At 44.6% G+C, this 21,468-nt stretch overlaps 1 protein-coding gene across 11 annotated transcripts in view; it reads left to right on the forward strand.

Annotated features, from left to right (window-relative positions):
* The window catches only part of KCNIP1 (potassium voltage-gated channel interacting protein 1), a 467,950-nt gene extending 459,495 nt beyond the window's left edge, over nucleotides 1-8,455 (forward strand). For 10 of the 11 annotated variants that reach the window (XM_064671385.1, XM_064671390.1, XM_064671391.1 and 7 more), the window contains 4 exons: nucleotides 622-729; nucleotides 1,680-1,784; nucleotides 2,336-2,398; nucleotides 4,580-8,455. In XM_064671385.1, the coding sequence (XP_064527455.1) occupies nucleotides 622-729; nucleotides 1,680-1,784; nucleotides 2,336-2,398; nucleotides 4,580-4,627 (324 nt within the window). In that variant the 3' untranslated portion in view covers nucleotides 4,628-8,455. The remainder of the gene's footprint in view (nucleotides 1-621; nucleotides 730-1,679; nucleotides 1,785-2,335; nucleotides 2,399-4,579) is intronic. The other variant, XM_064671387.1, reaches the window with a different exon arrangement.
* Nucleotides 8,456-21,468: the final 13,013 nt, after the last annotated feature.

A 21,468-nucleotide genomic window follows, 5' to 3' on the forward strand; every position in this document is an offset into this window, starting at 1 on the left:
AACAAACCCCTGTAGCAATGCTACTCACGGTGCCTGAGCCACCATGCAGGATAAATAATAAATCAAAGTTATTGGAAGCAATAACTTTACTGGAAACAAAAAAATGCAATTAAAATGCTGTGTTCCACACTGAATAATTAGTGACAGGAATCACATCTGGTCAAGTCTGACAGATTTTGCCAGAGTACAAAACCGAAGGCTCCCTTGTTAGATGAGTTTAGGATCTCTCCATCTCTCAAGGTGAACATAGGGGAAATGCTGGATTTTCTCCCTACTTTGCCAGCACCTAGATCTGGAGGTAAGACAGCATCAGCTTCTACTTCCACAGGCACAGTCCAGCTGTGTTTAGCCAGGTAGCAGCAATTTGAGTGAGGACTCCTTGCAGCAGGGAGGAGAATGGCCACTGGAGCATCTGGCAGTGCTCTTAAAACCCAAATATCTTAGCAGATGCTTCATCCATTGAGTTCAGTCAGAGAGGACACATTTTCAGAAAAGGAAGCCAGAAGAGGTTGATAACCATGTGCTCCATCCTAAAAAGATAAATCTTTTGACTGGCATCATATAAAGAGGACTTAGAAAAGGATGTTATGAAAATTCACACCTCTCTCTGCTTCAAACCAGGATTTTGTGATGGCATTGTCTATTCTTCTACGTGGAACTGTTCATGAAAAGCTAAGATGGACATTTAATCTGTATGACATAAATAAGGATGGCTATATAAACAAGGAGGTAAGGCTGTTCCTGACAAATGTGGTTGATTTCAGAAGAGAAGCAACTCTTTTTCGTTGCAGAACACAATTAATTTCACATGCAGGTAATTCAGGTAATTAAAAGCAAATCAGAATGCACTTGAGCATTTATCTGTGTCTAAGTAAAGTGCACAGAGACCTTATTGCATGATTTTCTAGACATATTTTCCTATATTATAGTGCTTTTAATGAATTACTTTAGCTAGGAGCAAAATCCTGGTTACAGCTATAAGCCACATAACCTTTGCAAAGAGGAGGGTGGCAGTGGCAATACCTAGTTGGTGACTGAGGCACGAGGGCTTTCTTTCTGCGCTGGAGGGTACAGTGTGGGTCACCTGAAGCACTAGAAGCCTCCAGCACCACTTCCAAATCCTGCATTGTCATATGTTTTTATCTTATCATTGCTTGTTCCCATTGTGGGAAGTCTTGTTTTTGAGCATGGTAACCTTGAATATGTTTCAAATACATCTTGGTCTACTCAAAACCATCCTGGAGGGTTTGCAGTTACTGCCACTGGCCATGGAGCTGAGTGGCAATTTGTGCCAGCTGTGGAGAGGGACCAGGCTCTCGGTGCCAGCCGTGAGGGTCCCTGGGACAGGCTCGGGACAGGCTCAGGACAGAGCACCCCACTTGCTCCCAGCAGCTGCTGTGTCTGAGCACAGGCCCTGGGCTGGAGGAGCAGAGGGAGCACTGCGGGAGCCTTGGCACAGCTGGGGCAAAGGCAGGGCACAGGCAGGGAGAAGAAATTGCTTTAAATAGGATGAATTTGTATGTCATGCTACATCTGTCTTCATACACGTGTACAGGCATTCTATGTGCTGTTTTGTAATAGGAGAAGGAGGGTGAAGAAAAGGGCAGTACAAGACAGAAATGTGTTATCATTTCCCTTAATTTCCTTTTTGTGTTTGTGCTGGCATGCTCCTATGGCAGGAAATGATGGATATCGTAAAGGCAATTTATGATATGATGGGAAAGTACACATATCCAGTGCTCAAGGAAGATGCACCAAGGCAGCATGTAGAAGTGTTTTTCCAGGTACCTGGGTTTTTGTGTGTTTTTCTTAACACTTGAGCTATGCACTGATAGACTTTACAGGAAAGTTGTGTCTGTGCCTCACTACATATTCCAAAATAAACCCTAGCAACCATTCAGCCCAACACTACAGTGTCTGCTGATTTCCTGGCTCCAGGGGTATCTGACTTGTCTCTTAGCCTGACCCTTTGCACTGGGATGTGCCACATGCAGTAAGTCTGAAGCCTCTGCCATGTGTTGCGGCCCTTCTGTGCTGCTTCTCTCAACTGCCCTAATGACAGACAGGAATGTGGGTGGGGGTTGGTGAAGCAGTGAATAAATAACCAATGGAATAAGTGCAGAGATTGTGGTGTATGTCAAGGAAATAGTTGGAGATAACCTCAAAAGTGCTCCAAATCCCAGAGTCCTTAGCAGTCAGCCAATCTGGCAATGACATTGAGTCTGTGATCTAAGCTTATCAAGTGCCCAGCTTTATTCAGGTTGCATCAACTAAGATATTATACTGTAACAACAGTGTTGCCAATAAAAACTAATTTTTTTATTTTATTTTTCAGAAAATGGATAAAAACAAAGATGGAGTTGTAACTTTAGATGAGTTTATTGAATCGTGTCAGGAGGTAAGGACTAAATTATAACTGCAAGGAAAGGTCTAGCTCATGCCACATCATATGCTTCCCTTTGGACAAACTCTGTATGAAATATGATGCTGCTCAGGATTCTGGGGTTTTTATGCTCTGTGAAAAAAAAACAAACAAACCAACAAACCAACAAAAAAATAGCTTCAAGACTGAGTTTCTGGTGATGCTCTGTTAAGCCTGTGACTGAATAGTGGGAGAGTGAGTGCCTGAGTCTGTAGACAAGCACTAGAGAAGTTGTAGACAACTCTAGAGAAAGCTCATAACTGCCTTGGGTGGGGTTTTTTGGTGGTTGGTTGGGTTGGGTTTTTTGGTTGGTTGGTTGGGATTTTGGGGGGTTTTTGGTTGGTTAGTTGGTTTTTAATTTCATTTTAAAAGTATGATACTGTCTCTGTGTGCTACCCAAATGTCTTTATCAGGTACCACAGTGCTGTAACTGCCCAGAGACAAAGGTGTCTCAAAATCTTGCAATTACAGCACTAAGTTATAAAGCCAGTTGATGTTTTTATGATCAAACATTAAAAGCAAATGCTGTCATCATAGCAATGATTTTTATTTTATTTTCTCTTTTGGAAATCATGTCCCTCTTGCAAATTTCCTGTGTTAGGATGGCTGTGATAAATGTTTAATGGTATTTTTAGCACTGGCATAAAGAAGCATCTGCATTAACATGCCTGATGTCTGTTGTCTTAGACATCAGTTAAGTGTGTGAATGTTTGCTCAGAGATGTATCTAATACTTGACCAGTACAATAATGGTCTAAAAGGCAATCTCTGCCTTTTGTGATGTTTACATTAGTGCAAATAATTGCATAATGGCCCTTCTGTGTATTTTACTTTCCCTGGAAAATTCTTTCCAGTTCTGCAGCCAGACAACTCTTCTGCCCCTGAGCAAGGGGAAGATGATCACTCTGGAGGGCTGGGCTGGCTTGCTGTTGGTTCTGTGTCAAGCCTGGCTCTGGCCATATCCAGATTACCTCTCAGTCAGGGACTTCAGGCAGCAAAATCCTTGTTAGCAGGTGCATAATAGAAAACTAATGTTTTTTAGTTACTTCATTCTTGGTCGCTCCTGGTTGGCTAATTTTTGGCACCATCTTTACTTTGATCATTTGTGTAGTGTATTATTCTTCACATTCATCATTTGACTGTAGGTATGTCTATGATTAGTGGTCTCAGAACTGAAGCAGCTTTACTTCACTTATAACTGTAAGAGTTTTAATTCTTTGCCCTAGTTTGAGTTTGATTCCTTCTGTTGCCATCCTTGCACTAGGAGCTGGGCAGATTGATGCACGGGCAGGTGTGGTTTCCTGGTGGGCAGGACTTATTTATTTATTTTCTTACCTTTATGAAAAACCAACGTAAGTGCACTACAGTGCTTACTTGTGCCATTGCAGAAGCTCTGGCTCGTGGGCAGGAAACTCCTGGCATTGCCTTGGAGAGGATGATTGGTATCCACCAAACTGGGTTAGAAGGGACATAGCCAATGCTGCCTCAAAATATGATTGAGGAATGTAGTGCAATAGATCTCTTAAGTTGCTCAATGTGGAAAACTAATTTCATGTTACAGGCAAACAGCTATTCTAACTTTTGGAATAACTGAATTCCTGGGAGGAAAAAAATCATCATGTTTTTGTATACTACTCTAGTTATTACCTTGAAGTACAATTTCAGAATTTCAAGAGAAATTATCTAGGGTTTCCCATGTGTCTGTAACTTTCTCATTTGGCTCTAGGAACCTTGGAGAGGCTGAGATTGTACAGATTGCATGTGTTTTGGTTTTGAGCTGGTTGTATTTCTGAGATGAAGTGCTCCCTCAAGGCAGCTTTTTTATCTGTTCAAAACGTGCCATTTCAGTCGGACTTGTGGAGCATTATTAGCCAAGTGCCCGTTTGCACACCCAGGATCAGTGGCATCTGAGGGTTTAGCACAGCCACAGCCTGTGCTTGCCTGCCCCACACCAACCCAGGGCTAAAGTAAGAGACAACTTCTGAGCTGAATCAGGGCCTGGGCACTGAATCAATCCCAGCTCATGGAGGGGGTAAAGCATTACCAGAGCAAGGCTGTTTCGTGCAGGAGCAGCTGCAGAGCTTCCCTGTGCCAGGCAGAGATATGAATTGTGCTTTGTTGTGCTGGTTTCATGGAAGTATCTTTTCCTTGCTTTCAGGATGACAATATCATGCGATCGTTACAGCTCTTTGAGAATGTCATGTAGCCACGTAACCGAGACTTCCTGTGTAACAAAGATCTCCTTTCTGGGTGAAAGCTTTTTACAACTGAGCCATGTCCAGTGCGTGAGGATTTTGTATGACATCTCCAACCAAATGGCAACTGAATGCAACCGATCCCACCTCTTCTCCCCAGGAGACGCCGGTGGCCCTTTGTTTCATTTTGGAAGCATGTGAATATTTTAATAAACCCTGACAAGAGAGAACTGCTGCTCGAAGTTCAATGAGTAATATAGAGCATTGTTTGCTAGGCACAAGTCCTGCTTTTAATCTAGCAAGCTTAATTACCTATGATAGCATATGTCAATAATTATTCAGCCATCTATTGCCAGTGACAGCTCAGTCTATGCTACCATATGGCACAATATTTGATGAATGCCTTGCCGTTTATCTGCTTTGACAAAAGTCACATCTACCAGGGCAGTCTGTGAAAAATGAACAGTCAATGTACCTGGGACATTGAGCAGACAGGCTATGTAACCAGTATCCCCATTTCTGCAGAGATTCCACTTCTCACATGCACTGGTGCCACCATGCTGAGTTTGGTGGAGTTCTTCCTGAACACATGAACCTGGGGATCTTCATGCCAGGGTGAGCCAGAAAGGAGCAAAACATGTTGCACATATAAAAAACAAACTACAGAACAAATCCTGTTCAATGATGGTAAGTTCCTGAAAGACCAGGCAGGTTTGTAAGGGCTGGTACAGAAAGATGATTACCTGCTCCGGTCCCAGCCACCTGTTGCAGTCGCAGCATGTAGTGGGACACCAGGTGATTCCCCACTGTGCATCTCAGAAGCACTGTGGGCATGTGCTGTGGTCCTTTTGCTGTAGTTTGGCACACACTTCCTAAGTTCATCATTTGAATGTTTATATTTTTCCATTGGACATGACAGTAAGTTCTTGCCCCCTTTGTGGACTTATTTACTTAGTGAAGAACAAGGCCCAGAAGATGCAGCTGTGTTTCCACATACAGACCTTGGCACCCACAAATTGCCCTGTACATTTGATTGGGAGCTACTGAGTTGTTGTTAGCCTCAGAATCACATGCCAAGCCCGTATTTTTGTCCTACAAGGCAGTTGCATACCTTGTACAAGCACCATTTCCTTGCTAATGCCAAGTAGAGTATTGGTTTGGAGGGTTGGTTTGTTGATTACTAAAACAGGAAAAAGTAATGAATTTACACCAAGGTTGGATTTTGCCCAGTAGATGATTTGTCAGCTGGGGAACGTGTCAGAGCCTTCTCTGCAGAAGCCTCTTAGGAAAGCTGACACATTATAGTGCCATTGCCATCTCCAGGTAGGTAATGGCTGAGAAACCAAGGCAAGGAGGGAACAGACAACTTTTCCAGCTGCTCAAACCACATAGACAGGACAGTCCCTGCCATAGTGCTGCATTGCTCCCATTCAGTAAGCATATATTTTTATTGTATCAGATACTATATTACAAATAAACTGTTAGCAGTGAAGATATATTTTAAAAATTATGTAAGTGTAAGTTTTTTATAATACAGAATATATAGAATGCCTCAATTCTGTAGCCCTAATTTTATAAAAATTTTGTCTATTGAAGCATTCCTGATTATAGAAGTAGGTCTGATCAGTCCTAGTGTAATGAATGATATGCTGATTCCCCAAGATGGGTCATTTTCACCTTTTACTGTGCTCCTCCATACACTTCAGTGTAGTCTTAATTTTATTTCTCTAAGCTGTCCCCTTGTCCTAAAAAGTGCTACTCGAGTGAAGTTGCATGTCTGCAGGAATGACACCCTAGTCTGTCTTGTTTATTGCCTTTCATACAAGCACCATTAATTCCTTCCCAGCAGTGATTCAGAGCACAGCAGCTCCCATGAGGGGCTGTATTCGCAGGAGGGATGTCATGCTGTGAGAGTAGCTTGTCCTCCAGTTGTTGGGTACTGTCCATTTAGGTTTTATGTAACAGACACTTGATAAAGTCATCAGTTGTAGCTGAAACAATACACAGCTTACAGTGTTATTTCTTGATTCTTCTTGCAATCACTTTAGCAAATGACAGAATTAAATATAATTAATTACCTGCTTTTCCCTTCCACCAAAACAACATCTGTCTGTTATCAGTCTAAGCAGTTAAACTGCAAAGGAGGGAGAAGTGGTCAGGACAATGGAAAAGAGGAATTTGCATTGGGCTAGCACAGTGCCTTTCTCCTCTAACAGTCTTGCTCCCAATGGGATAATGAGATGGCACATACAGACAGAAACGTTCGGAATGTACCCTTTTCAAAAGAAAATTTTATTAGTTGCATGATGCCATAGCCCCTGAAGCTAAATTAATTTCTGGAGTTACTGTGATGAATTTGGCCTCAGCTGGTTCCTGTCCCCGCTGGCAGTAGTGCTGTGCAGGGCCTGCCTGTGCTGTCACCCTGTGTTGAGTGGAGCCCCAATTTGACACCATACTCCCCACAGCTGGTGTCCCTGACAATACCTGCTGAAGTGCATTGCTGTGTGGGTACCAGTACTGACTCTGCAGTTCTGGCATCTCCTTTGCTGCTGTGCCAGCTTTCCACTCCCAGGAATGATGAGGGTGCATCAGGGAGATGCTGACAGCCACGCTGAGTCTGCCCTTGAGGCATAAAGAGCTTCAGTTTGCGTCTCACAGGAGTCAGACACCTCCCAGGCACCCCTGGGATGTTCAGCCCTGAGTTGAGCTCTGTGTTCCACCTGAAGCCCTATGGTAGCTGAGACAGGAGGATTTGCAAAGTGGCACCCACAGTTGTATTTTCCTGTAGCTCAGATTGCAGATTCTGTCTGTGGCAGAGTTCTTGCCACTGCAAAACCAATTATTGCCCTATGTTTGTCCCTGATCCCACTGCTACAGCCAGAGGCTGGGATGCACCAGTGTGCAGATGTGCTCCAGCCAACAGGTGACAGAAATCCAGTGACTGTGAGAGAGTCATGCTCTGCATGGAAATGTCTTTGGGTTTGTTTTTTTATGTTTTCTCATGAATGTTACTCTGTAAACTTGCCAAGCCTCCCCTTGCTCAGAAATGGGGCTTGTAATATTTACGACAAATACGACTACAGCTTTCTAAATAAAACACAGTATGCTATTCCAATCCCTACCCTCATCAATCCTCCTGCCAGTACATGGAAGGCAGTTCCTGTGCTGCTTCTCAGCTACAGTCAGACTATGTCAGTGCTATCGACTGTGCTCATTTCCTCCAAGTGATGAATGTTTAAATAACGTCTGAATCAGGACTCTGACTGTGTCATTAGTTACAAACATTAGTCTGCATCTTCATGCCAGCATTTTTTTAAAGAAAGCCTTTCTAACATGCATTTTATGCAACATGTTGAAAAATAGGAATGTGACTAATGATAATGAAAAAAAAAAGAAAAAAAAAATGTACCGTGCCTGTTCTGTGGCTGTTTGGCTGTTTGTTTTCCTGTTCTTCTGAATGCATTGCAATATTGTGAGTAACCATGAGCCAAGCTGTAAGCCCGAGGCACAGATACCCTGAGGTTAGGGGACCATGGGCAGGACTTTGGCATTGCCTGACTGCAACATGTGTTGAGAACAAACACCCACATGTCCGTTGGTGACCTCTGGTGAGATGATAGCAGCAGTGTATCAACCTTTTCTTCTTATTCATGGAAGTGCCATGAAAGACCTAAGGAAATGTGCAAATAATGTAAATTGTGATAACTAAAGCCATGTTAATGGAGCAGCCATGTAAAGCTTCACTCTTACAAATGCTATTCTCCGATGGTAATTTGTATTCAATTTTGTTTAATGGTTTAAAAAATGTTGGTTTTAATAATAAAAAGAAAATATCTCTAGGAGGGTGTCCTTTCTTAAGCCCAATATGTATTTTTCCGAAAGGGACACTGTCAGGTTAAAAATTTGCAAAGAAACTTTTAAAAGTAGGACTCAAACACATATCTATATGCATAGGGGCTGTGAATCTGAACTGTGCTGTGAGTGTAGCACTTACATGCCAATGATTTATCTGCATCATTGATTCAGGGGTGCTCTTATATTTGGTATGGCAACATACACTGAACTGATAGTCTGGTCCTTGTGTAAATAAGAATTCAGAAATGTTCTTCCACCTGCATCACTGATAGTATTTTGGAGTAGTATAAATGGAAAGCTTACAGGCATGTCTCTTCAGCAGTTTTGCTTAAGTATAAGCAGGAAAACAGGCAATTGAGTTGAAAAAAAATGCAAACACTATTTTATGTTAGAGATAAGAAAAATAACCCAAAACCTAGCAGTGTCCCTTTAGCTCTAGTTTGTTGTAAACATCCATTCTGACACGTGGACAAATGCAGGAGTGATTTTGCGAGACTATATATATGTGTGTACATACATACATATAAAGTTTGCTAAACTCCGTTCTGCAGGGTATAATCTGTCTACCAGTACATCCCAGGAAAAAGAACATACATGCAGAAATGTGAAAATAAAGGTGTCTGTGTGAAACGTGTATTGGTCTCAGTGCAGTGCCTGCACAGGGGCATTGCCCAGCCAGCCCTTGGCCACGCAGAGCCCTGGGAGGCACCCAGGGACGGCCCCACTGCCACCAAGGCACCGCCTGCTCCAAGAGACAGCAGGGCCCCTGCAGAATGCCAGCCCCGGCTTCTCAGTGTCCCTGCAAGGAGACTGTCTGTTCAACACCCCTCTCTCCATGGGATGTGCCCCTGGCTGTTGCCAGGCAGAGCAGGGTCAGACTCAAAGCACATGCAGAGGCTTTTGGTTCACTTCTCAGCTGCAGGTTTGCTCAAGTGGCTGTCAAAGCCTTCGTCACTGCTGTGAGATACTGGACACCTCTGGTTTTCTTCTGAGTCCATCACTATTGCAGACTGAGCATCTCATCCTGCTGCTTCAGGGGTCCAGGCCATTGCAACCTGATGGACTGAAGGGCAGTGGGGAGGGAGCATGTCTGCACTGGCCAGGAGGGCTGTCCCCCACTCCCTGGGGGACTCCAGAGTGCAGAGGGGGAAACTGAGGCATGAGCTACAACTTAGCAAATGAAAAAGGTTACTTTTGAATTCAAAACTAGCTTTCTCTTACTGAGAGATTAATTCTGTAACCGCTGCTTATCCATGCAGGTCCAGCAAAGCTGGAAAGGGAGAAGGCCCAGACACGCTGTCAACATGATGTTCTACTTCTCTGCTCAAGCAGAAGTTACCAACTACCCTGTTCTCTTGCATTTGGGGCCAGACTTGTGTCTGAGATGGAGAAACATGGAGAAATCATGCAGCATGCTGGGGAAAGTGAGGCTTGTATCCTGATAGAGTAGGATGTGACTGGAAGCACTGGGGGATAACTACTGATCTGCAACTTAGATTTAATTTGATGAATTGTTATCATCTCTAAAGCCAAATATCTGGGGTCAATTCTGAGAGGTCCAAGCCCAAGAAGAGCTGATCATTCCTGCTGAGAGGAGGGCAGCTTGCTAACTTTCTTCCCTCCTGCATTACCCCCTCAGCTGCAGCCCACCTGAAACCACAGCATGTGCCCCTCAATTCAGTGCTCAGGGCTGTTTAAACTTCTTTGTCTTTGTAAAGCAAACTGGTGACAGGCAATAGAGTGGCAGCAGACTAGTACAGAGGTCAGGAACAAGGCCATGGTGTGAGGTGACTTGTAGCTATGACAGGAATACATAAGACAGTTTTCATATATAATTGTTATGAAAAAATAAATGGAAATGTTCATACAGATTTGAAGACACTACTGCCAATTGCCTGTGCAACACTAATCAAAGGTTAAAGAAAGCATAATCAAAATGCAGTTAAAGTAAAATCAAATGCACAAGGTAGTAGCAATATTAAATTCTCTATCTAATTCAATAATCAAACTGCCATGTGAGTTTGTCAACCTCAACAAGCCAGTCAAGGATAGACATCCCTTTATAAGCTCCCCAGGTGAGAAGCACACTGAAATCAGGTGTCAGCTGAAGCCCCGTATTTGCTTGTCTCCAGCTAAGGTGATGCAGGTGATGGTCACCCCAGCCTGCCCAGCACAGGTAAACACATACAGGTTTCCAGTGGTAGTTTCTCTCTTTGAATTCTGTCCCAAAGATGTGCATCTTGCAGGTCAGGAGTTAGAGTTGGGGTGATTTAGATGGAGAGGATCAGGCACTGTCACCTCCCCGTGGCACTGTCCTGTTCTGATACATCAATTGCTCTCTAAATTGTCAGCTACGTTTTCAGCTGCTGAAATAAATCAGCTGGGGGATGGCTCTCAAATATTTTTAAAAAAATATTAAGGTAAATATGTTTCTACATAAGATCTGGATCCTTCACCTGCATTCACCTTTAACAAACCCGGGTGTATCATATCTGTGTATATGTGTACTACACTGATTTGGAAAAAAAGAAGAATCAAATAGAACTGAGCAGCCTCTTGTTTGCTCTAAATTACACTGATTTTTTTTTTTCAATATTGCCATAATAATTTTTAATACTGCTTGTATATTGTCATAGCATAGACTCTGGTGTCAGGTTAACTAACAGGAGCTGTCCCAGAAATGATTCTTACTCCTCTCAGAACACACTGCGTGCCATGTTAGTGGCACTTAGCTCATGCACTGACATTCAGCCAGGAGAACAGAATAGGTTTGTTTTTGGAAAAATCCATTACCCTCATCATAACTTACAGCACCTGTTTAACTAACTTGTTTAGGCAGCTGATAAATAGCTGTCTGGATTTCAGGAGACAGGGTCTGGGGGAGTTGTATGGACAGAGGTGTGTGCTGCTTGATGGGCTTGGGGAGAACACTGGACGTCAACAAGATCCCTCCTCGCACAGCAGGACTGGACAATGGAGCAGACAGATCCCAACCTGGTAACTTTTTGTTGTCTGTGGGGCAGATATCAGGTATCACACAGCACTACCTTAACCACTGTCACACTTGAACACCTTTACAGTTGGCTTTGAGAACTAGTTGAAAAAATCAGGTCCATGTAATACTTTTATAAAAATAGTCATTAAAAATGTGCCTAAAAATGTATCTAAGAGTAGGGAAGGTGAACTTCGAAGAACAAAATCTAAAGAAAATCAATTATTTCTAATTCACAGACAGAGAACTGAAGCAAAATTTTGTGACTTTTCATCACATCAGGTTTGCACTGTGTGGGATCAGGAATGGGAGCTGCATGAGCAGAGCAGAGAAAGGAGAGCTGGTGATGGACCCGCCCTGCTGCTTGGTCAGGAGAGGCTGGTTCTCTGCAAACAGGACACCTGACTCCCTCACCCTCCGGGAGGTGGGAAATGAACTGAAGATCTCAAGAGCCTCAATGGATGTGGTTATTTCCAGCCTGGTTTTTTTGAACTTTCCTTTTCGTCTTGCAAAAGAGAAGTATGACTCTGTCCATCTCTTCTTGTAGGGACTGGGAATCACTGGGGGGCTCTGGCTGGAAGCCCACATGGCAGGAAGGTGCCTCCTGGCAGCACAAGGGCAGTTGTCATATTGACTGTGACATTCCCCTGGGGATTCACCTGCTGTCCTGTCCCTGGGGCTGCATCTGGCCAGCACACAGCAGCCAGAGCCAAGGGGGTACCAGGGTGATCTGCACTCCTCCTTCAGGACAGGGGCTTCTGCAAGAGGTGAGCAGAGCACAGTGGGGAAATGAGGATGTTTCCTTTAGAAACCTGGGACACTTCAAAACTTACTTGTTGGGATTTGCACCCACATCCAGTGGCCATGAAATGGAGAACAGAAACAGGGCTGCAGGAACAGGAACACTGCCATGTTTCACTCGCAGGAATCAGCTCTGGGCTCAAGTCTGGCTGCAGAAGATAGGCCTGGATGGTTACTGCCCTCACCCAGATGTGAGAATGAGCTTGAGCACTCACAGACCCTGTGACCTTCCTTCCAGGCACCACAGGTTTTCTCAGGACTGTGTTCCCACTGTCTCCAAACCCAGGCCCCAGCTCAGACCACTCTGCCTGTGACTGAAGGGGCACACAAGTGATAAAGCCCCATTGCCACTGCCCCAGTGTTTTAGAGTCTGCATTTGCTCTTTATATTTGTAGAGAGAGCCAAGGAGCACGTACACTGATGTTGGGAAGGATGGAGGTGAAAGGACCACTGCTAGTAATGTACACTCATATCCTTTGTTAAAATGTCTGTGGAAAGCTAGTGCTGATCCATAACTTTCTAAAGGGTAGTAAGTTATTGGAAAGTGTTGATTTAAAAAAAAAATCAAAGATTGATTTTGGAATCACAGGGTTAAATTGACTTTGTTGACATCTTCACTGAAACTTATCCAACCTTTGTGTTCTAATTATCTTATTACTTATAAATCAATATAAATTGAAAATATACAACAGTGTAAATATACAAGAAGATAAATGTCTGCAAAATGTTTTCTGTCTGAACAGATATTCTAAATTTTAGAGAACTCAGAATATGAAGAAGTACCAGAGCCTTATGTTTCCTTCTCACAGCATGAGCTGTTATGGAAAAACATATGTTACCAACAGCTGTAAGAAAAAATATACTCATTATAGTGGGTGAGCATTGCACTGGTGGAGGCAAGACCTGTCTGTGCTGTAACTGATAATATGTAAAACTCTCTGGAAAAGCCCATGTTTTTGTATGACAAACTGAGTTGCAAAAATACTTCTTAGTTTAATTTTTGTTTCAGACTTTTTAAAATTTATCTCATGTTATTTGCCTGATATTTGTTTTATTTTGCACTAAGCTGTGATATCTTAATGCTAAATCTTTAAGGACACCTGCTACAAACAAGTTTTTGAACTCCTTTCAGGTCTTTTGGTAATCAAATGAGGGAGCAGGGCACAAGCAAACAAGAGATGCTTTGAAATGCAAGGGGGGTGAGAGATTTCTATCTCAGCAATACCTTGTAGTGATTTCACCAATAAAATAAAATTAACTGAATATTTAAGCTTTTAATTTATATCTAGCAGTGAATATTTAGTGTATGTCATAAATAAAAAATGGGAATATATGGTGTAGATTTTGGCAGCTTCAAAGTCCAAAAGCAGAATTTCAGAACTTGAAAATTCCCTTTTCTGAGAGCACTTTCAATCCCCATTTGGAACAGAAATCTCATTCCAGCTTGTGAAGAGGATATTCCAGGGCTCAAGCAGCCCCACTCAGCAGGGCCCAAAGAGATCAGTACAGAAATGGATGTGACATTGCAGAGATCTGCAGGTAATTTTAGATACAGGAAAAGTCATGCTCAAAGAGGTACTGTTCCTTTACTGCTGCTCCACTCTGGGTTTGGTACAGATTTACTGTTCCAGTGGGAACTCTATGCTGACACTATGTGAGCACCTGGTCAGCTCCTGTGTGTGACTCCAGAGCCCCCAGCGAGGCCTGGAGGAGCTGCCTCATGCCCAGCTTCCTGGCAGAGCTGAGTAGAGCCATATGACTGTGGAGGGAATTTTGACAGAGCTGGTAACTAAGATAGGCTTTCACATACTAGATGAGTCCCTGTGCATCAGCTATTCCTCTCCTACAAGGGCAAGTCCCTGCAGTAAGGAGATGCCCTGTTGTGGGGTTTGGAGAAAGTTAACAGCAGTGTGCTAGAGCTCACCTGGGGAAAGAGCTAGAGGTGCCTCATGGCACTGACACAGTCTGGAAAGGACAGACAAAACCCTGCCTGGGTCTGTTGTTAGAGAGCAGAGAAAACACAAAAATGTGAGAAAGCTGGTCAAACCTGTTCCCTGTGCTGGCATTTTTGGAGGTTTTTAGCACTTGACAAAGAGGGGGTGATAGCAGTGTTTGGCTGGTCTATGGTTGCACTCTTGTATTTTTGGCACCCTGCTCTGTGGGCACCTGGGCCCTGGCTGTGAACGTTTCTTCGATGTTCTCAAGGAGAGGCAGCACTGCAGCTCTCAAACCCTCAGCTTCCACCCACTGCATGTGCAGAGTTGTGAATTAATCCAGAGAAAACTGCCATTCAGATTTTGGGGTACTGGCACAGGAAGAAGCAAAGGGTCTGAGACTTCCATGGCGAATAGGTTGTACCTGTCCCATGGCTCCAGACACTTCCAAGTGCTCCTCACTTCCTGCATGGAGCTGGGAAAAATAGCCAGTATTGTCATTATGTGTCTAACGTACTGAAGTATATGGATGTAAGGAACATAAGGATGATGTAACAAATTCTGTAGTCACAAGCTATACAGGCTGCTACAGGACATTTGGAGATCAAAGAGTCTGGAGTACTAGGAAAGGAGTCTCCAGTGAAAGTGGTTTGCTGTTGTAGAGCAGAGGCTGGCTGTGCCCTGTACAGTCCCTGCCTGGCAAATAGAAAACAAAAAGCCATGGGGTTTGCTCAGCACTGCTCAAAATGTTAATGAAATTCAACTAGAAAAAATGTGGTGGTAATTCCCCATGTATCCATCTTTATTAGACTTACATTTTCCATTGCAAATGTGACATGGCACCAGGTTTCTGTCTCTAGAGTATGTTTTGTGGGACATCACGGGGAAGAGTGCACAGTGTTCCCAAGGGAACCATCAGTTTCCCCAAAGCATGTTTAGCACACACCCTGCAGAGATCCAGTTGGCTCCAGCCAAGGTGACACCTGAGCCACCCCTGGGAGTGCCTGGGGATGCTGCTGGGGATGCTGCTGTTACTTGTCATTCTCACCACGTGATGCCACCCAGCAGCTCTGAATGGTGAGTACAGTTCACCAGGGTTGCCAGCCTGAAACCAAACCTGCAGAGCATGTTGTGAGGGGGGTTGAACTTCTGCCATTAGCTATTGTTATGTGAATGGTGACTACTTGGATGTAGCACAGAAGCAAACTGTAAATAAGTGCATGAGCTATTCCTTCTCTCCAAGAACAAGGCAAAAATGGCACATCAGTTTTATTCCTTCTCTTGGGGATCTCCCTCCTGGTACAGTGCCCACGTTCATTGGCAGGCAGAGATACGGCCGTGACACGTGCAAATTCCCTGTGATAATTTCATTGGGGTTCTGCCCGGGCATCTGGGTACCATGGGGACTTACTAGTCAGTACTTTTCCAGGCACCATATAACTTCTTCAGAGGTGTGTGATGATCTGATGTGACCGTAGATGTAGCAATAAGTAGGCTATAGGGCCTTTAAGGACACCAAATGTTTTGTCTCTGTCAGATAGTTATCAGTCTTGTACCCAAGGGCATGTTCTCCATCAACTCACAAGTATTTAAATGACTTTTGGTTATTTTACTTGTGCCAGTGCTGAAGGTGCTTTATACTGTAACAAACATAAACTAAATCATGAGTGAAAATGTCAGATTTCTTCCTCCTTTTTTATGAATTCCCTCTTAGTTTCATGTGTGCCTTCCCTGGCAGACAGGTTTATGACCCTGACACAGATCAAGATCAAGATGAAGGATGACCCTGAGGAGGAGTGGCTTGAAACCTGCTCTATCCCAGATGTCCACTCTGGCATCAATCTGGGCCCAGCCCAGAGCCTCTGGGAGGCCGATGCCAGCTCTCCCACACGCAGAGGGCAGGGATCTGTGCAGGAAGCACCTACTGAACTGTGGATATGCTAAGACCTTTTCTATCCTATGAAATGCAAAACCGAGGGTAAGTCTGCAATTTCTTTATATCCCTTTAAAGTATTTTCACAGTCTTTTGGGAAACCTCAGTCATATAAAATGTCTTTCCTTCTCCTTATTTCCACAGTGCTCAAAACAATCTACTCCAAAGGGAAACATTTCAGTGAATGCTTCAGTAAAATGAAAGGTGTGTGTTGTGATACCATTCAAACTTATTTTTGAAGACTTCTCTGTTAATGCCCTCAAAAGAAAGCGCAGCAGTGTTTTTGTTCAGGTTATTTACATCCCATCAGAGCTCACAGCTGAGTTAATGTTTCACCTTAGACCGCAGTAAATTAGATAAAACAGTATTTCCTCATTCCCAGAGTAGCAGCAGTTACCCTTTTCCTTTGTCTGCACTGCTCTGTTGTGCTGATACAGGAAAAAAAACATTGCTTAATGCCTTTTAACAACAGTCGAGACTATTTTTAAACACAAAATATGTTTCTTTACTGCACTGCCTATTGCTGAGGCATTTTTAAGGCTACTAAGCCTTAACCCATGCTAGGTAACAAGAGCCGGCAAACCTACTACCACTGTTTTATAAGTTACATAGAAAGCTAAGCCCATGGAAACCTCAGGGTGAGTTTTCCACCTGCTTTTGTTTCACCCAAAAGCAGGAAATGCTTAGTCCTTGGCCATTAATGTTGGAAATTCCTGAAGTGCTCTGTAAGTAAGCTTTTCAGAAAGGTCCTTCCCAGTGGAGCTCTCACACACACACCTGGGCTCGATGCAGCTGACAAGCCTGTACCTGTACCTTTCTCCAAAGAGCATCTCCCAAGCCTGCTGTGCTGGAGCTCCTCAGCTGAGCAGCTGTGGGACTGGGGTTCACCTGTAACAGGGGGCAGGATCTTCAGGTAAGGCATTTATCTGCTCCCTTTTACTCATCTGCTGGTAGAGCACATACCCCATGGGAATAACATGAAGATAAGGTCTTCCACAAGCCAGAACTCCTCAGCTAGAATTACTGATCTTAAATAGTGAAAATAACAATAGAAAGTGTTGTCTTATAACCGACATCTGGCCACCTCAGCAGCCAAACGTTGGGATGTGTCTCTGTCAGCATTCTGTGACTGTTCAGGACAAAATGACAACCCAAAAGATTTGGGATTGGGTATATTGCTGCAGTGCTTGATGAGATGCAGAGAGGTGTGGAGGTCCCTGCTGCATCCTTCTCTTCCGAGGCACTGTGGCTGCTCCAGTGGAGATGCTGCTGTGCCACAGGGGGGTGGATCCCACTGGTCAGTGCCATCTCACTTGCAGAGGAGCACAAAACACTCAGGTAGTAAAGTGTTCATCCAAGTGTTTTGGCTTTTATTTTCCTTAAAATATCCCCACCCCCACCCCAACAGAACAATATAACAACATAGGCCTAGATCCCTTGGGGAGAAAGGAAAATATAAAAAAAGGTCTTCTTGTTAGGCTTCTTTTATGCTTATGGTGTTCAGAACAGTTCAAAAAAACAGGCACTACCAAGAGATAACTTTCTATCTCTTGAATACGCAAACTAGAAACTATTTTTTACTGCAGCTTATCGAATGAGTACATCTTGATCTGATCTGCTCTCTTGCAGTGTATTTCATCTTATTAACATCAAAATATGCAATTATTTCCAATAGATCCTAATCTACTGCAGTTAAAATATCTGCCCAGCTTTTGACAGCTGAAGGCATCTGTATGGATGAGATATTTATTTAAGAAGTTAGGAAGCAAAAAGGAATGACACCATATCAGGTAAGAGCTCTGGCCAAAGATTAAACCACATTAGTGCATTAATCTGAGATAATAACAAAAATATCGTCTACTGAAAACTGAGCATCCAGTTAATTGTGTGTTCCCAAATTCATTCCTATATCCAACAAGAGGAGCAGTTAAACCAACTTTTTTTTACATTCAAAGTGTATTCTTTATCTTTAAAACAAAGTTAAAAAGCTGTACAAGAGCCTAGGCATGAACACTGGGTGATGATGTGCACACAGATAACATGTTTTCATCTTGTAATAGGAAATGTCATAATGGAAATAATTAAGTGAGGTTTCAGATTGGAAAAAAGCATGATTGGTGCTAGTTCAGAACTTTTGCTCTTGCTCGAAATGTTGTATGGGTTCTGATATCAGCAGCACTGGCACATCAGCCCTGGTAGTTTTGGTGACAGATCCTTTGCTGTGAGCTTGGCTTGTTTCTCAAAGAGCAGCTGGAACCTGCAGGGTTTTTCACAGCAAGAGCTGCCTGGCCATGAGTAACGGGCAGTGTTGGGTGAGGTGCTGCACCCGGCTGCTCTGAGGGCTGCCCAGGGCTGCCTGGGTGTGCTCAGCTGCTCCTGCAGACACAGCAGCTGAGCAGACCCACAGCCCAGCTCCTCTGTGCCCTGGGCAGCTCCTGCCCTCCATGGACAGTGAGGATGGCATTTGAGGCACAGGGACAACAGGGCTCTGTGTGTGCTTGGTTTCCAGTTAAGAAATAAAATACACTGTAAATTATGGGGAGAAAAAATTGCTCTCTTGGCTCTACCACATAAATAATAGGAAAAAATAGAGCCCCACTAATGGTATCTCTCATAGCTCTGGCTTTTAAGCTGTGGGTGGTACCTGCTGCATCAAAGTCCCTTTTTGAGTGCAGGAGAAAACAACAGAGATGATGTGGGGAGGAGATGGGCACCAAGGGTGTTGGTATGTCCTGTTCTGCTCCCATCGGGCACATGGGGAAGGGAAGGTTTGGGAAGGGAAGGTTTGGGAAGGGAAGGTTTGGGAAGGTTTGGGAAGGGAAGGTTTGGGAAGGTTTGGGAAGGTTTGGGAAGGGAAGGTTTGGGAAGGTTTGGGAAGGTTTGGGAAGGGAAGGTTTGGAAAGGGAAGAGAAGGGAAGGGAAGGGAAGGGAAGGGAAAAAGGAAGGGAAGGGAAGAAGGAAGGTTTGGGAAGGTTTGGGAAGGTTTGGGAAGGGAAGGTTTGGGAAGGGAAAAAGGAAGGGAAGGGAAGAAGGAAGGGAAGGGAAGAAGGAAGGTTTGGGAAGGTTTGGGAAGGGAAGGTTTGGGAAGGTTTGGGAAGGGAAGGTTTGGGAAGGGAAGGTTTGGGAAGGTTTGGGAAGGTTTGGGAAGGGAAGGTTTGGGAAGGGAAGGTTTGGGAAGGGAAGGTTTGGGAAGGGAAGGTTTGGGAAGGTTTGGGAAGGTTTGGGAAGGTTTGGGAAGGTTTGGGAAGGGAAGGGAAGGGAAGGGAAGGGAAGGGAAGGGAAGGGAAGGGAAGGTTTGGGAAGGGAAGGGAAGGGAAGGGAAGGGAAGGGAAGGGAAGGGAAGGGAAGGGAAGGGAAGGGAAGGGAAGGGAAGGGAAGGGAAGGGAAGGGAAGGGAAGGGAAGGGAAGGGAAGGGAAGGGAAGGGAAGGGAAGGGAAGGGAAGAAGGAAGGGTCACTCCCCAGATTTACACTTTCCCTGGCAAAGGCCTCAGTCAATGGGGATGGCTGACCTGCACTGCAGCCAGGGCTGGGACCAGGGCCTTAGGTGGGAAAGCACAAACCAAAAGCAGTTCCTGTGCAGTCCAAGTCCAGTTTGAGGTTTGTGTTTGCTTTATCACTTCACCCAAAAAGAGCGTACTGGTAATGACTGAGTGGTTTATTTTCTCTGTTGCTGTAGACACCGTTGTCAAGTAACAGAGTTTCCTGTAAATAAGTCTATGGTATAAAATGGCATTTCTTTTCTCACAATGTCAGTTTTCTGCCTCCTCTTTCTAGCCTGTCTTTCAGGCATTTATTTTGGAAAATCTAGAAAGATAGGTTATGCAGTGGTCTGGCTTGGCAATCACCGTAAATGCTGAAATGGGGCAGGAACACTGCTGGCGTGATGGCATTTGGCTTCAGGTTGCTGCTGGAGCTGTGCCCCCACCTCGCTCTGCCTACAGCTGGGGTAGACTTTGGCAACAGTCCCACCTTTATCTCTCCTTGTAGCACAAGTGGGCGTCGCTGCTGTTTTAAGCTGCCAGGAGCCCAATGCACAGCTACAGAAAATAAATGTGTTGTGAACTGATTGATTTATCTGCATTTTCTAGCTCAGCAATTAATTCTGCTTTTGGGAGGCAGAACCAAAGCAGCAAGCGGGCTGTAAAGCCAGATCAGAGCTGATAATGTATCTCTCCCTCTGTGGCCCTGTGCTAGCACAGAGACCACCCTATTAAGGAACAATCTCCCAGAGCACTATCCGGCCCCACAGAGGATCATCGCCGGCTGCACCGCGGCAGAGCTGAGACAGAGCAGGGACCCAGAGGTGCCAGGGACAGGACAGGGTGGCAGCAGGGGCTTGGAGGAGGTGGTCACCTGCTGCTGCTCTCCCAAGAAGCCACGAGGCTGCAGCCTTCTGCTCAGGGCTGGCAAGTCACTGCTCTAACTTTGCTTTTTGCCAAATTGCTTTGAATCTCATTATTGTTGCAGATACACTTTCCAGTCTCCTGAAGACTTCAGTGGCCCTAAATGTAACACAGCCCTGTGCTGGTGGCTGGTGGTGTCTCATGGATGAGTGTTGGCCACTGGGGCCAGCAGGTAGGGCTGGTGGCTGCACACGGCTGGTAAATGTGAGGCCTGGGGGGAAACTGGGGCAGGTGGGAGGTTTCTGAGGAGCAGCAGTTGGGAAATGATGCCCACAGGTGCTGGTGGGTGCCCAAGCACCCCATGGTAGCACAGGCACCACAGTGGGCTCTCAGCCCCAGGGATGTGGGGGTCGGTGAGGAGCATGGGAGCTGTTCTTGCCACTGCTTGCCTCTGCCCACCTCCAGGCAGGCTGCACCCCCTCTCCCTGTTCACACACTCTCTTTCTCTCAATTCCTCTTGAGAGCTGCATTAAATTTATCCCAGCCCTCAGAGAGCTAAGAAGGGAACTCAGATGCTCTAAGTAAAAACTACAGCACACAAGCAGCATTCCTGCTGGGAGGGCTTGCATTAGCAGCTCAACAGCTCACTGATACATCCGTTGGGAATGCAACAGATACCTGTGCAAAGTCAGTGCAGCAACGAGAAGACACAGAGGAGGAGGCCACTGCCAAGGCAAGGCCCCTGAGCCACTTGTAAAATTCCTTGTGTTTAAGGGTCTGTGTGTGTGACTTTTGATGGAATTTTCCTCCATACAAGGCAGAAGAAGTAAGCTGAATCTATGGTCTCTTCTACAAACCTCTCTGTTTCAGTCAAGTGGAATCAGTATGGCTGTTTTTTCACCTTGAACTGTGTACTTTATGTGTATCTTGCAGCTCGGGGCTGAATTGTTCATGTATGTACAAACGGAAAAGTAAAAATCAGAAACATTGCAT

Source organism: Pseudopipra pipra, chromosome 15, assembly GCF_036250125.1.
Source record: "Pseudopipra pipra isolate bDixPip1 chromosome 15, bDixPip1.hap1, whole genome shotgun sequence".
Taxonomy (NCBI): Eukaryota; Metazoa; Chordata; class Aves; order Passeriformes; family Pipridae; genus Pseudopipra; species Pseudopipra pipra.